The following is a 19,873-nucleotide window of genomic DNA, read 5'->3' as shown; positions in this document are numbered from 1 at the left end:
TTATATGTCCATGCCACTCTCTCACTAATGCCAGTGTTTTTAAATTAAGCAGGTTGCTGCTTACCTGAACAAGGAAGCATAGACTTGGAGTGGTTTTTACCTTCAGACTCTCTCTTCACAAAATACCCCTCACTGTGTTCTCCTTTTCTTTATCTTGCAAGCACCGTATTGAAATGGATGCTGCCTTAAGTTTAAGTATACTTAAAACCCGGCCTCAATTATGCATATCCAAGAAAATCCCAAGGTATTGATTAGCTAAATGAACTTTTCTACATGCATATCAGAGGGATATTCGTTAACGATGGAAGAGTAGAGGAAATAGTAGCATTTATCAGCATATTTTGCTGCTGATTTTGAAAATGTACTTGGTACAGTACAATGTGCCTCTGGAATCCAGAGGAAAATCAGGCAGATTTGCATCTGTTATTTTATTTATCACCTCCCTGCAGTCATTTTATACGTATTCCACAAAGAAGAATAAAAGAATTTTGAATTGTTGACTTGGGGAGGGGGTTGATTATTATTGGAGGTGAATGGAAAATTTTTAGGTATGGAGAAGATTTGGGAAACTAATGCAGTTACAGAACAGGAGAATAGGGGTCTGCTTTATTAAGGGGAACTTAGAGAACGTCAGAACGTTAAGTGCAGACAGTAAGCCATATTATCATTGTGCCTCTTACACACCCATCAAGGGCAATCAGAGAGCTCCCATCCTTTCTAATTAGGACAGGTTGGCAATTGAGTGGAGCTGTGAGGTTTAGAGTTTGTGCAGGCACAATCTTTTTCTTTTGACACATTTCTTTCCCCAGGACGGCAATAGGCAGGATTATAGACCAGGTATGGTTTCCTTTTGCCCCCTGGCTATCTTTCCCTTCATCTTCCCTTCCAAATCAGAGGGTTCTGCCCTGCTTCTGAACTCAGATAACCCGTAGGAAAATATTCTCACATCCCAAGAGAGATGTCTCAGAGGATTTTTACCTAGGATGTGAATCAGGACTGGGTATTTTAAGGATTTTCTATTTCTGTACTTTAGCTGACTGTTTGGTTCATAAGACCAATTCCTTGTTCACTAACCACCCCTCCTTCCCCCAACACATAAACACACCCGCCACACACACACTCACTCATTTCCCCCTTCTCTGTAAAATGACCTGGTTGACTGAGACTAGGAACTAAGCAGGAAGGTAATGTCAAACTGAAATTTCCACACATTATCTAAAAATGTAATTCGTCAGCTTCAGGGTAGGAGGAGAGTGCTTTCTGAAATGTGTTAATGGGAAATTCATTTTTTTCTTGTCTTCTGTGAGCTGTGGTAGTGGTGATTTCTTTTTTCACTCTGCCTCCACCCTGCCCCCATTCCACATTTCCCTTACTGCTCTTAATTGATGAACTCTGTTATCTGTCTTTTATTCCTTGTTAGAACTAAAGATCTTTTTAAGTTGCCTTTTTGTTTTTTCTACGGCCCCAAATTGAACTTTGATGGGAGAAGATATTTCTAGTTCGGAAAGAAGATAAAATTCAGATGGAGGCCATATATTTGTATAAGGCTTTTACATTTGTAAAACATTTTCAATCGGCCAATTATATTTATTTACTGTCTGCTCCCTCAGGCCAAATAAATGTTATTTACTTTCCTTCTCTTCTCTTAAATTCTGTATCAGGTTCTGTGAGGAAGCTAAAAAGGGTAAGACATAGTTTGTGCCCACATGCTGCTGCTAGCAGGGCCAATGAGTGGGGGAGGCCAGGACAAATCACAGGACCCTACAGAAGCCTGCAGGTCTGGGAGGGGCTGGGAGCCTGCTTATGATGCATAAAAATGGTGCCACCTTGCTGTTTTGTGTGGGGGTGGGGGGGCGGGGGGGCGGGGGGGTTGTTTTGTTTTTCACCAAAGCCCAAGCTCACCTTTCCTGACCCTAGCTGTTAATTTCACTGGAAAGATAGCACAAAAGGATTCATAACAGAACAATGAAGTTGGAGGTTTGCCTACTGTGTGTCAGCTACAGTGCTAGGCACGCTGTATATGTTATCTCATTGAAGCTTTGTACCAGTTATGCACGGACAATGGTATTGTCCCCATTTTACAGATAAGAAAGCCAAGGCTTAGAGTCAGTTAGCTGGAGAGTGCAAAACCTATGGTCTTTCTATTCCCTTGCCTGCCTCTGCTGAATGAAGAAGAAGAAAACATCAGCTATGGGTGTTCAAAGGATAAAAAGATCACTGTGGGCTGGGGTTCTCAGAGCAGGTGTCAAATAGGAGCAAGCCTTGAACTTGGTAGAGAGTACATTGTAGTCTGTGTACACAGACCAGTACACAGCTGAGCCAAGTTTCAGAGGTATCTTCAAGGGATAATGAATAGAATAGTCAGGACTACTCTGTGGGGTAAAGTCAGTACCCCCTTTGTGTTTATGAAATAAGTTCAGAGAGTTTAAGTAATTTATCCAAGGCCATAGCTAATAAGTTCTGGAGCTATGATTTGAACCCAAGTCTGTCAGACTCCAAAGTGTGTTCCTTCTACTTCGCTAATAAATAACCTGACCTAACACAGGAGGTGGACAACTTTCAGACTTCCCATGGTGTCTGTGATTTGAGAATCATTGTTTTTCTTGCTGAGGTCAGGGCCATGTTCTCTGAGTGACTCTCTTTCCACCTACTTCAATTTCTTACTGATTTATAAGTTTGCTTTTCTGCTTGGCCCTTGTTTTGTAGTTGGATGTCTGGTGAAACAAGGCACCATTTACACTAAGTGGATGCAGCTAATTAGGGTAATTACCCTAACTCCTAGGGCTGCTAATAGAATTTCTCATCACAAACGTCTTAAATCAGATTAAATAGTTTTATTGGTAGTATGAGCATAAAATATATACTTAATAATCCCTGATATTTGCCTTTCATGTTTATTTTCAAAGATTTTTATATTCAGTACCTCCTCTGACCCTATTAAAGTAGCCAACATAGGCAATGTCTATACTTACTGTACAGATAAGGCCAGTGCAGCCCAAAGAAGAAACATTTGGCTTCTTATTTTCCTTTCTTTTTCTTCCTCTCTTTTTTATTTTCTTGGCTTGTTTCCTGTCCTGCCTCCTTATTTATTTATATGCCATTTGATCCAAAAAGGATTTGAATTGGCTTATGAGATGGAAAAGAGCTAAAATTAAAATAGCCATAGATTTTTTAAAAAAACAAGGTAGAAGGGAAATGGGTGTAGAATGGTAAAAGGAGACCAGAGAGAAAATTTGTAAATTATATGTCACTAGGTGACTTGTCTGAGAAGTAACAGACCACCTGGCCCCCTAGTCTGTGTTTTCTTTATGTCAAGGAAATATGGATGGTGACAACCTTGATCCCCTTCTCAAATGGTAACCAGGATCTCAGCCCTTCTCCCCTTCCCACCACACTCACTAGAGCCTCTGATCGTGGAGCCCACTGCCAGCTCTACTACAGGATAGGATATGAAGCCTGAAATCACATACATAGAGTTTTCCTTTTTTCAAATTAAATCCATGTTGGATTGATCGACTTGTTTTTTATGGCCAGAGCAAGCAGCCACACAGAGAAGCTGCCTGAGTGGAGTCCCTGTTTTCATTAACATAGGGTGTAGACAGTGTGCCAAAGGAGGCGTCCTGAAGCGAGATTCTTTGCCTGCTGCCCTGGACTGAGGTATTGGTGGCTTCTGAGTCTCTGCAGTCTTCCCCCTTCCCCTCACTCCCAAGGTTGGGCACAGAGGAACGTCAGTCCTCTGCTTCCATCTCCCTGGTGAGGGTTCCTACACTGAATCCTGGCAGGTTCCCCATTGTCCGGGACCCTGAGCTGGACAAGAAAGAGGAAAATATGAATGTCACTCTCACTTCCTGGCCCTGACCCTGGAAACTGCAACTAGTTCTCAGCTGCCTTTTCTCTTCCCGGTGCCCCTCACCAGTCAGTGGAGGCTTCCCAATGAGACAGGCCACCCTTTAAGTACAAAAGAAATAAGCACTTACCCAAGAGCTCTACACTCCCCGACACACACAAACATACACACACACACCAACTTCCTGGTCAAAAATACCAGATGCAGTGCATTGGACTAACCAGAAATGAGACAGATGTCAGTCAAAGTCCTACACCACAACCCCCTTCCTCCACACACACACACTTAATAGATGCAGGCATGGCCTTGCATAGTCACTGTATTCCCCTGGACCTCCATTTTCTCAATATACAGTAAAAAGATAAATCCTTACCCTACCTTCTTTGGATAGTACTTGTGAGTTCAAACCAGGTGACAGATAAAGACACTTGTAAACGAAAACAACCTGTAAATGTGAGGGACCCCTTCTATCCCATAACTCCTTCCCTCTTCTCTCTAAGTGTTCTACCACTGGGCCAACAAACAGACAAAAGGAGAGGAGTGGGAAAGTGGATTTCTGTCCTGGTTCAGTCCTCAGTATGTAATTCCAAGGACCAAGTAGGAGAAGGCAGGAGGATGGAATGGGAACTCAGATTTATTAAGTACTAGAAACCAGTCACTTTATGTGTGTTATCTCATTTAATCCTGACCTTGCCCCCAAGAGGTAATGGTGACCCCATTCTTCAGATGAGGAAACCAAGGCTCATGGAGTTTAAAATGACTGACCTGAAGTCACACAGTTGGCAGGTGGCCGAGCTGTCAGCGTACCTGTGTCTCTCTGACCACATGCTGCTGCCAATTGGGATAGGAGTCCTTCACAGAGAGGGTTCCCTGCATTCTGCTGTTTCATCCTGAGTTGTGAACGTGGCTGTGTAGGATGTATCCCCGTAAGCCTCAGAAATAGCTACAGTAATAATGCACTTTACTAATGCAGTGTTCGTGGTTCTAGAAGATTATAAATTAAAGCCTTTAGTTCAATATTTGAAAATGTCAGGATGGTTTCTGAGACTGTTTTAAAAATCAGGCCACCTTTATGAGTGGCAACATGAAGAAATGGACAGATCCACCAAGTTCTCGTTCTAGCGCTAGCTCTGGGGTTTGCAGTGGATCAAGCCTTTGGGTGCCTCAGGTTGTTGTGCATAAGATGGGGATAACACTGGCTCTTTCCACCTTACCGTGTGTTGTGACATCAGATGAGCTGCTAATGTGTCATTAAGTCGTTAAAGTGCTATACCAATTCAGGATATTACTGTGGTCACCTGGAAGATAGGATATTGTAAGCAGGGGATTTCTGAGGGTAAAGTAAATACTAAAACTCCTGTGATAAGCTAGCTTTGCTTTCTAGTCTGCCTTCCAAATGTTTTGTTCAGTTATCTACGTACATCTCAACAAAAGCTGATTACCTCTCTCAGACATCAGTGTGTAACTGTTATTAATGCTCAAGCTGATCAAATTACAATACCACAGATCCTACTTGCACTTTGATATTAGATTTTGGATTCCGGTCTATAATGAATGATTTTTCTCCATGCATTGAAAAAATTGGTTAGCAGAGTTCATAAGAAAGTTTAATTAGCAGGCTGTTTGTGAAAATAGCGGCTGTGAGTCATCGTTCAGAATGAACTAACATTTCTCAGGGTTGAATTTGTTCTTCTGTTCCTTGAGCAGCCACACAGGATCCTTGTGTTTGGGAAGCTGGTGTCTGCATGCTGCCCACTTGAACTGCATCGTGTAATAAACTAATGACAAAACCAGCAGATTTGAAAAGCCAGAGAGGAAGAGGAGGTGTAGGGTGTTTATATATTTGTGTATGTGTGTCTGTGTCTTCCAGGGGAATATCGTGGACCTACTATAATCCAGGATTGTGTGAGGCAGGAGGGCCTAGTGAGTAAGAGCTAGCTGCTCTGTATGCATCCCAGCCTCACCACTTACTAGCTGTATAGCAGGAAAATGTTTACTCTCTTTGTGCCTCGGTTTTCTCATTTGTAAGATAGGGATATTGATAGGATTATTGTGAGCATCCGTATATGTAAAACACTCAGAACAGCACCTGACATATATAATTCTCACAGCCGTTCTGCAAGGTGTAGGTATTATTTGCTCTATTTAACAGGTGAGGAAACAGAACTCAGAAAGGTTAAGTAACTTGTCCCAGGTCACACAGCTTCTAAGTGGCAGGGAAAAGTTGAACCCATGTTTGTTTGACTTCAAAGTCTCTATTTTTACCTACAGTACTGTACTGCCTCCCAGGGTTGTATGCCTAGTTAGTTAAATATAGATAGTGTTCATGTGTATGCCTGTATGTACGTACCTATAAGTGTGTGTTCCTGCTTGGGGTCCACATAGCCACACACAATTTTGTTTTGTTTTTCCTCCGGATCTTTGGTTCTCCTAGTGAAACACCTTGAGCTCGTCGCATGCTGACTACTGATACGTAGTGAGCTAGAACCAGACTTGTACAATGTGTACTAACATGTGAATATATACACAGATGTCTGACCCCCTCCCCACTGTGCATTTCTGTCCTGTGTCTAGATTATCCCAGAAGCAAGTCTGTGTGATGTCTTCTGAGAAACAGAATCATGGACTATCACAGTGAAAAGAGACCTTAGAGGTATTCTCTGGCTTGGTCTCCTTGTTTTCTGCTGGTGCCTCTGGTATCTTAGGAACTATAGCTCAGAATCGGGGTCCACACCCACCCACCTTAGGGTAATTATATCTTGAGACAGTATTCAGTCCTGTTTGAAAGAGTAATGTTCATTTGGAAATCCCATCTAAAAGTCTTTCCCAAGGGTATTTAATAGGTAATATGTTTTTTAAAATAGGTTATGTGACTGCATGAGTTTGGGAAACTGAAGTAAACCAAGTTATAAAGGAGTTTCTTTTTATCACTACTTCTCTGAGTCTGTGCTAATGTGTGTTATAAATCTTAAAAAGAACGGTGTATAATATGTAACATTACCCAAAGAAGCTTTTCTTCTCCAGCAGTTTGTGGACTGTACATTCTTAGCCAGGAGGGAGAAATGGAGCTCCATTAGGGATAAGTTTTCCGGGTAGAAGGAAAGAAGACAGTTTGAGCCAGTTACTACCTGATGACCTCATTTCTTTTGTTAAGAAAGAGGTGGGGTCATCTACTGCATGTGGATGGGCAAGTGGAGGCCTTGGTGTCCCAGGAAAGTGTTACCGACTCCCAAAAGGGACACAAGATGATGCCATATGGGTCCATCTCTCTAGCACCAGCAAAGTCCCATCACATACTAGGCATTTTTGTTGAAAATTATTGAGTACTGGGTATGTTCTGGGAATTATTTAATTTATGGGTTCGTTTGGTCTCCTGACTGTCAGGGTGACGTTTCATTTTCCATCACCTGAAAGAGCTGAGCCATTAGAAGGTGTTTACATTTGGTGATTCTCACACAGATCTCAGGCACTCCTTCATTTTCACCTCTCCCAGGTATTTGACTCAGTGTGATGAAGCTGGTCACACCTGCTTGGTGCAGCCATTCCCCCAGAAGCCTTTAGCTTTTAAAAAAAATAACAAAAGAATATGGCTTCCCTCCTCCATTCTTACTCCACAGACCCATTTCTGTGTGAGTTATTTTGTTCTTGGGTTTTGATTTCTTTATTTTGTCTTATTTCTTAACTGTAAGCTGAATGGTGAAGAAAAGGGAAAATATACTTTTGCTTCTTATTTCTTTTCTTTTTTTCATGCATCTGGGGAATTTCTTTCTTTTTCAACATTTGTTGGAGCCAAACTGAGCTTTCAGACCACAGTCATGAGCTTCCTGATGGTACTTCACTATCGTTGAACTCCTTGATGGTAGGGACAGGAAGTTCCACACAGCCGTTAGCGGTTAAGTCCCAAGGCCAGAGAACCCCATGCCCTTAGTTCAGAGAAGACACTGGCAAAGGTTTTCAGACAAAATTCTTCTGCAACTCATATTTGACATCCTGACTTAGCTTTGCACAGACCAGTTATTTATCTCACCTCCTTCGCTGAGAGCCATGAATTTTCTTTTACTTCGAATAAAGGCAATTTTAATAGATTTATATTCAGTTAGTACTTATGAAACATCTCCCTTGTGCCAAGCCCTCTCACATAACTTATCTTAATTAATTTAAATCCCAATATGATATCAGGAGCCTCCACCTGCCCTTTATAAGAATAGTGTCTGATGGGAGTTTTAGAAGTAATTTTCTTTGTGCCTAAATACAGCAATTCCTTTCACCCACAGACATTTCACCCATAGACAATCTCATTTTGCCCAAAGGCTGATTACAGTGTATATAATTAGTATTAACCTGATAACTTTTTCTGCCTCTTCTTCCTTTGTTGCTAAACCCTTCTCTGACATCAGCTGCAGTTCTGGAATCACCTGTTGGTTCACATCCATTCTAGGGGGAAGGTCTTGTCTGTCTGACATCGAGAACTCTGTTTCACGTGAGAGTACGCCAACCGAGAGTTAAGAATTCTAGTTCATTTCTTTGGCTAGCTGGGAGTTTGCCAAATTCCTCCTCTTTTTGTTTTGACCCTTGTTAAAAATATTTAAATATGTGACTATTCTTTCCTGTCTGTAAGAGTATTCTGAACATAATTTAATTTAATGTTGCTTCTATTAAGAATCTCTTATTGCCCCAGGGTCATCAGTCTGAACATTTCTTTTTGTGTGATAAATGCTGAAGGTAAGCTAGTTGTCACTGAGGCTTCTATTTTCCCTGGTACTTTACCTAGAATACATTTTCCTTTTGGTTTTTTTTTAACTAAGTCTAAGTACTTGATACTAGCTTTTTATCCTATGAATCGCCTTTCTTTCCTGAACAGGCAGAAGAAAAATAAGGTTCAGATTAGTTCAGTTTTTTCATTTATTGAGGCTTATTATTGAAGTGTATGTTTGAATATCTGTCACTTGGAGCAACTTACTTTATAGAACAAACCAAAAGAGTAAGTTTTTTAAAAAACACTCCTTTGAGAACTGGTTGGTTGGCTTTCTTTATGAAATAGTGTAGCTTTGTAACTGGTCCTTCCTGCTTTCGGGACTCCTGGAAATCATCATATATACTCTGAATTTCCATGTACCTCACCCCAGTAACAGAGGTATTGTTTTACATCTACTTGAACAGTTTGGTTGATATCGTCTCTGAAATCAAGAAACTCTGTTGAAAGCCTGTATGAGCTTTAGAGTCAGAGGGACTTGTGTCTTGGGATCTGAGGCCTCTGGACATGTCTTCTCAATGGTAAATGGCAGTGACCATACCTAACTTGTAAGATTGTTTTAGGGAGCAGATGAGATGATACAGATTAAGCAGTCAGGTAGAATTTAAATGTTCTCACTGCAAAAAAAAAAAAAAAAAAAGATAAATATGTGTTAATTAACTAGATGGGAGGAATCGTTTCGCAAGGTGTTTTTTTATATATATATATATATATATATATATATATATAAAAATCATCATGCTGTACACTTTATTTTATTTTTTTAATTTTTATTTTATATTGGAGTATAGTTGATTCACAGTTACGAGTGTACAGCAAAGTGATTCAGTTATTCCCATACAAGTATCCATTCTTTTTCAAATTCTTTTCCCATTTAGGTTATTAGAGAATACTGAGCTGAGTTCCCTGTGCTCTACACAGGGTCCTTGTTGGTTATCTGTTTTAAATATGGTAGTGTGTATGATCTTACCAGCTTAGTTGTCAATTATACCTCAGTAAAGCTGGAAAAAAAGAAATAAAGCACTCAGTATACATAGTAAGCACTCAAAAAATGATAACTATATTTTTACTATTAATTTGATTATTGAATTCATGCATTCATTCATTCAACATAGATTTACTGAAAGCCTACTATGTGCCAGACATTGGTTATACCAAGATTAATAAGACCCATGTCCCTGCCCTAAGGAACTTAGGGTTCACTGAGAAATACATTTAGATCGACAAGTTTATATTGAATGCCCACTATGGACCAAGTGCTTTGCTTGTTATCATCTTGACGCCGCATGATGAGCTCTCAACTGGGAAGTTTCATCTGCTTAGGAAGCCAGAATGTAGCCTCTGGAAATAACCAAGTACTGATTCAATGTAATTTTAAATACTTTGGGAATTCAGAATAAGAAGGCTGGGTCCTGTTTTTTTTAATAGTGTTTGTTGTTGGCAGAGAGCAGAGGCACTCAAAATTTCAGATGTCTAAATGATTCCTAAATCCGTGCCAGAGGTATGGGGAGATCTCATGTATACATCTGAGCACTCAACTTAGAATCGATATTGACAGTTCAGGTTGACATCAGCTGCACTGGCCTCCTGGAAGTAATAGCTATAAACTGAATAGCAGTCTTCTCTCCTCAAGGGATAGATGCTTAAGCTGTCCCCTCCTCCTAGAACGCCCTTCTCTGTCTATGGCCTGGCTATCTCCTATCAATCTTTTCAAATTAGTCTCAACTCAGTTATATCCTCCAGAAAGCCCTCTCTCCTTCTCACTGTCACAACACTTAGCCACACTCTACTATAGCTGTTGATTCACAGTTCTGATTTTCTTACTGGACCATGAACTGCTTGCTTCTTCCTTGGTCCTCAGTTGCCAAATCTGTAGAAGAGACTCAAAGATGATTGATAGTTAAGTCCTTTCCAAGACTGTCATTCTATGACCTACCAGATCCAGTTTGACAGACACAACCAATGTGGAAGATGGGAATGGGATACTTTGGGGTATATATTGAAATTAAATGGAAAGAATGAAGACTTGGAGATAGTACTAGAAAACCCAGGCTCTCTCAAAGTCTCAGGCACACTGTGCTGTGTCAGGGCAGGTGTTTAACACACAAATCAGCACATATTCAAGAAACCAGGGCACAGCAGAAAGTGCACAGGCTCTGAAGTCAGATGGGTCTAGCTACTATTCTCTAGCCAAATAACCCTGGGTGTGTTATTCCTCCTTTTGAAGCCTCAGTTTCCCCTTCTGTAAAACAGGGATGGAAATGCCTGCTTCAGAGGTTGTAAAGATTTAAATAATAATATATGTAAAGTGCTTAGCCCACAGTAGGTGCTTAATAAATATTCTCTATTATTTTTATTTTCTCAGTTAGAAATCAGGATAAACTGTGAGCATGGGGTCTCAAATAAATATAATTTAGAACCTTTGTATCTTAGCATTAGAAGGTATCTTATGAATTGATCTTGTTAACTGCTGCAACATCTCCTGATAAAATGTCAGGGGGCCCTTACCACCTCACAAGGCAGCCTGTATCCTTATAAAATCATTAGTAGAAAGTTCTTCCTCTTATCAAGGCAAAAATCTACTCCCTCACTTTCTTCTATTGCCTGATTCTCATTCTCTCCCTTGGGATACCACATAGCAAGCCTACCCCTGACTTCCCATGCAGCCTTTCAAGTATTGAGCACTCCTAGAATCTTCTCTCCTTCAAGGTTAAAGCCCACAGGTCTTTCAGATGTGTCTCATGGGATATGGTTCCATACCTCTTACCACCATCCTCTGGGAACATAGCAGAGAATAAAAAATACTTGGTTTCCACCATCAGTGAATTGATATTCTGATTGGGGGGTTAGGGAGTGAGACAAGTCACCTGAAGGCAGGAACAATTTCTTGGTTATTGGAGGCACACTCATAGTATCTAGCATGTAGTAGGTGTCAGTTATTTGTGGAATTAGTATGCCTATTGCATGCTATGTACTCCAATGTGAAAGAAAAGCATCAGAAACATTCTCTACCTTTGAGGAGATTGGGCCTCATTCAGAAGATAGCATCCTCAGACGCAACGGTGTAGGGCAGTATCTACTGGGGCATGGGAGACGAAAGAAAAGAAACCAGCATCTATTGAGCCTCTGTTATATACCAGGCACTTTACATGCATGATCACTTTCAGTACTCCTAATAACACCATGAAAAAAGTAATATTAAGTCCATTTTGCAGATGAGATTACTCTAGCAAAAAGAGGCAAAGTAAGAATGCAAAATCTGCGGATGAAAAGAAATAGCATATATTAAGAAATCCTGAGAGCTTTCCTGTCAGAGCTTCCCTTCCCTGTGACTCTGAGTTAGATGTGTAGTTTTCTCAGAAATCAGGGTGTGGAGAGGTTCATTCAACTTAGCCTCGGTCACAGAGCAATAAGCTGAAGCTGCATTTCTTACAAGTCCCCAGTGATGCCAGTGATGCTGGTACAGGGATCACACTTAGAGTAGCAAGACTTTAAACCATACTTAATTTGAGGGAATTGTGTGAACTACCAAAAGAAAATAAATCCTCTGATTAGTTGGCTCTACTAACACTTGAGTTTGCAGGAGAAAATCCAAGACTCAGACTGTCCAGCAAGTGTAAACACCCACAGAAGTGGGCTGGGAAGGAACAGAGCCATGGATGCTCTAGCATCTCAAAGCATCCCAGTCACTGTGAAGAAGGGGAAGAGTTCCCAACACAAGGGGTGTGCATCCCCTTGAGTTCTTGCCTGATGCCAGACACTGCTGTGCCTTTGCAGAGAGACCAAACCCTGTGGAGAAAAGGCATGAGCTGGGAAGTCCCACAGACCTGAGTTCATTCAAATCCTAGCCTGGAGGCCTACTTCCTGGTTGACTTGGGGCAGGTTATTTAACATTTCTTAGCCTCACTTTCCTTATCTTTACAATGGGCCTAATGGTACCCATTTCCACAGGATTAAATTAGGTAATTTTAGTAAGCCACTTAGCAGAGTGCCTGGCACAAAGTAGGCACTGAATAAATTGTAGCTTCTGTTCATCCTCATGTTAATATAGTTAATCCTCACGGTGATCCTTTGATTCTGAAGATAAGGGATTATCCCTGTTTTTCCAGATAAGGGAACAGGCTGGTGAAGCTTACATGAATTAACCAAGGATATACAGCAAGTACAGTTTTGGGCCACACATACATGAGTACATGCAGTAACAGCCTCAGAGCTCTCTGACCCTCTTTAGGGTGTGTTGAAGTAGATTTCAAGGCAGTGGACAACAGGGAATGTCATCTCAGGACTGGCAGGGAGGGAGTCCTAGGATTTGAAGTTGGCTGAGTTTAACCCAGCATGTGGATTACTGCCCTGCAGGTGATCTTGAGGTGACTGGGGATTTTATCATGTGCTTTGAGAACAGAATTTCAGCCTGAGCTAAGGGTTCCAACATCCACAAAAATTCCTTACTCAACGCAGAAGGTTTCATCAACAGCAGGTACCCATCTGGCTGCCCCCTTGGGGGCTTTGCAGATGAGGGGAGTAGCTGTTCGGTTTCTGGAGAATGATGGTTTTTGAAGAAAGAAAGAGCAATGTGTGCAGGTTGGCAGTGCAGAAATGCTGAGGCTCCTCCCGGTCAGCCCTGTGAGGGGACAGCTTCTCTGCTGCTGCCATCAGCCATAAGGATGTCATATTTAAGGTCCTGCTGTCATAACCCACAGGACCCCAAAGGCAAGGGAAAACAACTTCTCTCCAGAATGACTGGGAAATGAGGGGTTATAATCAGCTATGATGGTGACATTTCCTAGCATTTGAATACAATAAAAGTGCTTAACACAAACTATTGAAGGTAATTTACTTTTTTCTCAGGCAGTTCAAAACAACTTCAGAGATATTTCAGGGCCTCAGTATAGTTGTCAACAACACTAGTTCCAGTGGAGTAACTGTGGATATGGCAAAGGGGACTAGATTTGGAGTCAAAAGATCTATACCAAGGGGTGAGCAAACTATGGCCCAAAGGCCAAATTGAGCCCATTGCCTCTTTTTTTCTAAATAAAGTTTTATTGGCACTCAGCCATGCTCATTAGTTTACATATTGTACATGGCTGCCTTCGCGCTACAATGGCAGTGTCATCATGACAGACTGGAGGACCCACCAATCCTAAACTATTTACTGTCTCACCCTAAACATAAAACAGTTTGCCAACCCCTGATCTAGACTCAGTTTCAGCTATTCAGGGATAGTAGAGCAAATCGCTCTTCTCTCAGAACTTCAGTTTCCACATCTATAAATGATGACTCTCTCTCCCACGGGGTTGTTGGGAGACTCAAATGTGACATAATGGGTGGAAAGGCACTTTGGAAACTCAGGATTTCTTTGGAAACGTGAGCCAGGATGGTTTTTATTTTTCACCTGATCTGTGCTGGAGGGGAACCCACCAGGACCTTTTTTGTTTGTGTTTTCCAGTCCCTGATGTCAGCTTGTTGTCCTGTTCTCCCTTTTTCACAAATACGAAATGAATTCCCCAGGTGCCCCTCTCATCCTCTTCTCCCTCCAAACATAAACACATCCTGGTCATGTGCTTCCAGCAATGGAGAATTAGTACAAGTGTATGTATCCATCTGTTCCCTTATCAAATATTTGTTGAGTACCTACCATGTTCAAGTACGCAGTCTTTATAAACTAGTTCTTGTAGGGAGAAGTGTTTGCTTTCTAAGGGGAGAAGTTAGGTATAGAAATTATTATAACAGAAGAGAAATATTGCCACATTGTAGTACGAGGACACGTCGTGTCTTTGTGTGTGTATATGCATATGTGCGCAGTTTAAAAAATAGAAATATTCAGGTGCAGATTTAAGAAAAGCTTGTTAAAAACAAGAATCTGTTTAATCCAAAATACACTGAAGCGCCTTAAAAATGTAGCCATTGTGTATAACAGTTTTCCCTTGGAAACTACATTCTAATTTTAAGTTTCTATCCCAAACTGCCAAGAATGCCTTTCTTGCCCATTCATGGTCACTGGGCCTCTTACCCAAGCCTGCTGGTCAGGACTGCTAAGGACTGGTCACAAGGAAGGGTTGTAGGTCTTGGGCATCAGGGAGCAGGCACTCACTATAGTTTCTGAATATTGGAGGTAGTCTTCATTTTATAATATTGTATCTTGTCTTTAATGATTTTGTTTTCTCTTTATCAGTGATTCAGTAAACATAACTTCAATGATTTCATTTGTATGCTTGGCTTGCTATCAAAATAAGCTCATAAACTGGGAGCAAAATAAAGTTTGTTTTAATTTTCTGTTCTGAAATTACTGTTGCCATACCTGTGTGGTCACATCTTGCTGCTGCTGATAAAGGGAGAGAAGGAAGCTATTTGAGAAGAAGAAAGAAAAAAAAAAAACCTTATCTATTTCTGGGATGCATATAGACACACTTAGTTCTAGGCTCCAGACTGGGTCCCCTGGGCCTTCCCAGCATGGTGGCTCTCTTGGTCCTCGTAGAAATAGTGTTGGTATTCTTTGTGAATATGTTTCATTTGTATTTTTCTATGTTCTGTGTACAATTTAAATACAGAAATGCAAATCCAAAACCCATCACCAGTATATGGCCACCAAAATTAAAACATAAAATTCTTCCTCATTTTACTCTCCCTCACTACTAAAACAGTTTCTGAAAGAAATGAGGCTTGGGTTTTTATATTTTCTACCTAGGGATCTAATCCTCTCAAGAGTGTTTTAAAAGAATATGCTTAGCTCCACTGAGTATTTTTTATGAGACTTAGCTGTATTCCTTCCATGATGGCAAAGAAGCACGTAAAGAAGCCTGTTCATGAACCAGGCTAAGCACAGGTAGTTTTATTGTGCTGCCAGTTTATCTCATATCTTTCAATTCACAGGCAAGCCTTTCCACCTCTCTCCTCCTCCTGTTCAGTGCAGTGTCCTGTTTTAGAGTTTGCAGTTCATTATTTCATATCAAGGAAAACCTCTGATCTTTTATCCCTTTCCTTTCTGAAACGGTGTTCATCTAGTTTTTAGTTTTCCCCAAAGCACCCTCATTCTTGACATTAAATGCAGTCTCTCTCTAAACCTAGAGCAGGTGAGCATAACACGGTTGTGCTAATTGCAGTCAGGTACTAAGGTGATGGTGGGTTTGGGACTACACAGGCAGGTGGGTAGATGTGGCGTATCTTGCTGGGCAGGAGTCTTTCCTTCACTTGACCTTCAGAACCTTCCTAGAATCTGAGTGTGTTTTCCTTCCTCCTGAAGCAATGTTCTAAAATAAAGATAAAATATAGAATATAAAAATCATAGCCACTATATATATTTAAGATTTCCATAAATATATGAATAACTGGAAAGAAAGGTAGTATATCAGGGAACATGCACCACTGGTAGGCATGATAAATTCTTCCACATATATTCCATCAGTACAATGGGTCATTGTTAAGTGGTTAAGTGCAGTTAAGTGGTGAGTGTTTTGTCTATATTTTTCGTATTTCATTTTAATTTTATACAAATCAAATTTAGTTGGATAGATTGACTCTGACCTGTTTCCTAGACCTCATACATAAGGTTTGTCATTGAGATTATTACTTTAAAAGTGCCCTCTAAACCCCTCAATTGGGTGCATGACTGTTTAAAAGAAATAACTGTAAGGCTTTTACAGCAATTTTTAAGGCTTCTCTTATATACAAGGTAAATAAGGACTGATAAATTTGCATGATGAAAATAGACTTAATTAGGTGAATTTAGCTAGGCTTGATGAGGTGAAGCTGAATTTAGGATGAATGATATTTTTAAACCAATGAATTAGTCTCATGTATTTTTGGATTTGCAAAAAATTTTCTGAGAACATGTAGCAGGGTCTTGTATTCACACGCATCTCTTTCTCTAACTGTTACTTTCCTGTGTGTGTGTGCATGCGTGTGTGTGCACACGTGCACTCGCCACTCATACACACATACCTCTCACACACCACACATAACCCAGTGAAATAGAAAGAGAAGGGCCCTGGTAGCTACAGCGTGCTCAACATTTTCTCCCCCTTCTTCAGTTACTAATTCTGGCTGGTGAAGGGCATATCTGGTGAAGTTTGCGCCTGTCTTTCCTGTTCTAACCCTGTTATTCCAAAACAGAAGGAATATCCTAATGTATTGTCATTTGGGGTTTTCCATTTTGGGGACAAAAACGCAACTGAGTTTCCTCATGATTCTCTTTACTTCCACCCTATAAAGGATAATAAAGTCATCCATTTTCTGATCCGGAACCCAACTTGTTTTCCCAGGTTCCCTCCTACGACCAACACAAACACAGACATTTACCAGCAAAACAGAAGCTGTTGGAAAGATTTTTTGGCTGCTGAAGTGGGCTCCTGTCACCAGGACATGGCAGACTTTTTGCTGTATTGTCTCCCAGCCCTGGTCTGAGTGTACTCCAAAGAGAGCTTTATGTAATCAGTCTTTCCTGACATGTGACGTCCTGTCATTTTCCTCCCCTTCGGCTCTGCTGCCGCCCACAAATCAATAACATTGCCTGGGAAGTTCAAGCTGGCTTTGCAGCCACCCCAAGCTCTGTATTTCTTAAAGAGTATGTCAGAAAATGTAAAGTTTCCTAATGATATTTTTGGCTGATGACACATGGCAGAGCTGATGGACTATTTATAATCAGTGGCACGATCGCAAGCACATTATTTTTATTTCACTTAGTGGGGGAGCCCTGTCACTTGCTACCTCTCTTTTCAGACAAGTTGATGCCATCTTCACCTAAAGTAGCTAAATCCTCTTTGCAGAGTGTATTTGCACTCTGCAAAGTGTTAGGAGCTCCCCAGTTCTTTCCATTTTTTATTGTTCTTAGGCTGGGGGAATGATGAGGGCAATGAATGATTTGTTGCAATTGCTTTAAATTCTGGCCGCGCCTTCACTATAAATGTCTCCAGTCTTTGCTGCTCAGATCTTGCTACAGTCCTCTGAGTGTAGGCATGGATAGCATGACTGAGGCAGCAGACACAGCTACTGCATCCAGCACTTGTCCCAATTTTACAGGACTGAGCATAGCAGAGCTGTCTTTTGTTGAGCAGCTACTATGTTCTAGGTAGGCATTGCATGCTCAATATCTCGTTAACCCTCTCAAACCTGTCTGTGGCAAGTGCTGGTATCTGCAGAGAAGAAATGTCTGGGGAAAACAGGAGATTAAGTGAATTCTCTTCAGAGTCACACAGCTGATAGGAAAAGCCCCAGGACTCCAGTTCAGAACTCTTCTAACAAACCACACCTGCTCTTTTCCACTACCCTGTCCTGCCTCTTCCCAATTAAGTGGACACTTGTGTGTATATGGTGTGGACGTGCACGGGCACTTATCTATTCCCAGCTGGGGCAGCTCCTACGAGTTTAAAGGCTGACCAGAGTGAGAGATGGAAGAACTAGAAACTTCTCAACCTGGGAGTAAACCCTGGTATAAAAGGAACCATGTACTAGAGGGTTTTGACGCACTGCAATGGGAGGTGTTACCTCTATAAAGATAATGAGCTCTCTCTCTCTCTTTTTTAAAAAATGTTTCCACAGGACAGAGTTTAGGGTATGGATTCGTTAACTATATTGATCCAAAGGATGCAGAGAAAGCCATCAACACTTTAAATGGACTCAGACTCCAGACCAAAACCATAAAGGTAAGAGGTTACATGTTAGCTCCTTATTTGGGAGGCACTGGTTAAATTTCATTCCTTTGATCTAATAAATTCAGGCTATGAGGGAGCTGGCAGTGGCATTCTTTATTTATTATTCAAAGGACACTTACCATCCACTGTACTAAGTGAGGGACACAGATCATTACAGAAGAAAAAGGTGAGGGTTGAGTAGAGGGAGGGGACCACAAGCTGTGGGACCTCCATTCCAGAAAGCAGGTAAGATGCCAGGGATGACTAACCCCATCAAGAATGCCTGTGTGGGCTTCCCTGGTGGCGCAGTGGTTGAGAGTCCACCTGCCGATGCAGCGGACACAGGATCGTGCCCCGGTTCGGGAAGACCCCACATGCCGCGGAGCGGCTGGGCCCGTGAGCCGTGGCCGCTGAGCCTGCACGTCCGGAGCCTGCGCTCCACAACGGGAGAGGCCACAACAGTGAGAGGCCCGCGTACCGCAAAAAAAAAAAAAAAAAAAAAAAAAGAATGCCTGTGAGCTCAAGCCTGCAAAGATGGTCAGAGCAGAGCCAAGGGAAGAAGCTGTTCCAGGCAGAGGGAACAACACATGCAAAGCTGTGAAAATGTATATAAACATTGTGAGTGGGGAACAACATACAGAACACACTATGGCCTAAGGTTGAGCAGGGAGATGATGAAAAGATGAGGATAGGAGGTAGGCAGGGGGCTCACATGTGAGGCCAAGCATCTTGGTTTTACCTAAAGGTGAAGAGGACCCTCCTAAACAAGACTTGAAAAGGAAAAATCAGTTTAAAAGAAATGCACTGGTGTAATAGGGTCAGGTACTATAACATCTGGGGAGGAATGAAAAAGTAAACATTCTAGCAATCCAAAAATAATCAGACTGGTAGATAATATCTCAGGAGGGGTTGTTTCAAGTCAGAAAAGAAAAACAGTCCCCCAGAGCCTGCTCCTCCAAATGGACATTTCTGTGGCTGGATAGTCACTCTCTCCGTTCAGACTTCACCTTGTGAGGATCCTTGAGGAGGTGGTGCTGTTTGCTTTCGGCCCCTGGCCCCTGACAGCCAGTGGTGGTCTCCTGGATGGAGCCTGCCTCTTCCTCAGCCTCCCTCTCCCTTCTTCCCCCACCTCCAGGCAGCATCCTGTTTGGGGGCAGCTGCCAGCCGATTAATGAGTCCCATCCTTCATAGCCTATGAAACCATGGGGAGGTGTGTCCTGGGCGCTCTTATCCTCACGACAGCAGGTCTGACGCAAAGTAGGACAAAAGAGAAACCTCTCCCAGAACGGAAATCTACAGATGGCACCAGCTCTCAGCATTTGAAAACACAAAACCAGAACTTTATGGTTCAACAGAGCTACTTTTCCAACATCCAGACTGACAGGAGGCTACTGGTGTAAGAAAATCTTAGCTGGGAGGTAATCAAAACAAAACCAAAACAAAACAGAAACCTTCTCTTTTTGGAATATATTATGTGGTTATCTTTCTTTCTCTCTCTTTTATATCTTTCTTTCTTCTTTCTTTCTTCCTTCCTTTCTTTCTTTCTTTCCCTTTCTTTCTCTCTCTCTTTCTTTCTTTTTCTTTCTTTCTTCCTCCACTCCCTCCCTCCTCCTTTCTTTCCTTCCTTCCTTCCTTGCTTCCTTCTTT

At 41.6% G+C, this 19,873-nt stretch overlaps 1 protein-coding gene across 4 annotated transcripts in view; it reads left to right on the top strand.

Moving 5' to 3' along the window:
* ELAVL4 (ELAV like RNA binding protein 4) overlaps nucleotides 1–19,873 on the top strand; it is an 85,855-nt gene that overhangs the window by 40,669 nt on the left and 25,313 nt on the right. For all 4 annotated transcript variants that reach the window (XM_004273881.2, XM_004273879.4, XM_004273880.4 and 1 more), the window contains exon 3: nucleotides 18,135–18,238. In XM_004273881.2, coding sequence (XP_004273929.1) covers nucleotides 18,135–18,238 — 104 coding nt within the window. The remainder of the gene's footprint in view (nucleotides 1–18,134; nucleotides 18,239–19,873) is intronic.

Source organism: Orcinus orca, chromosome 1 (assembly GCF_937001465.1).
Source record: "Orcinus orca chromosome 1, mOrcOrc1.1, whole genome shotgun sequence".
Lineage (NCBI taxonomy): Eukaryota > Metazoa > Chordata > Mammalia > Artiodactyla > Delphinidae > Orcinus > Orcinus orca.
The sequence above is the reverse complement of the archived record's forward strand: the minus strand, read 5'-3'. Positions and strand labels throughout refer to the sequence as shown.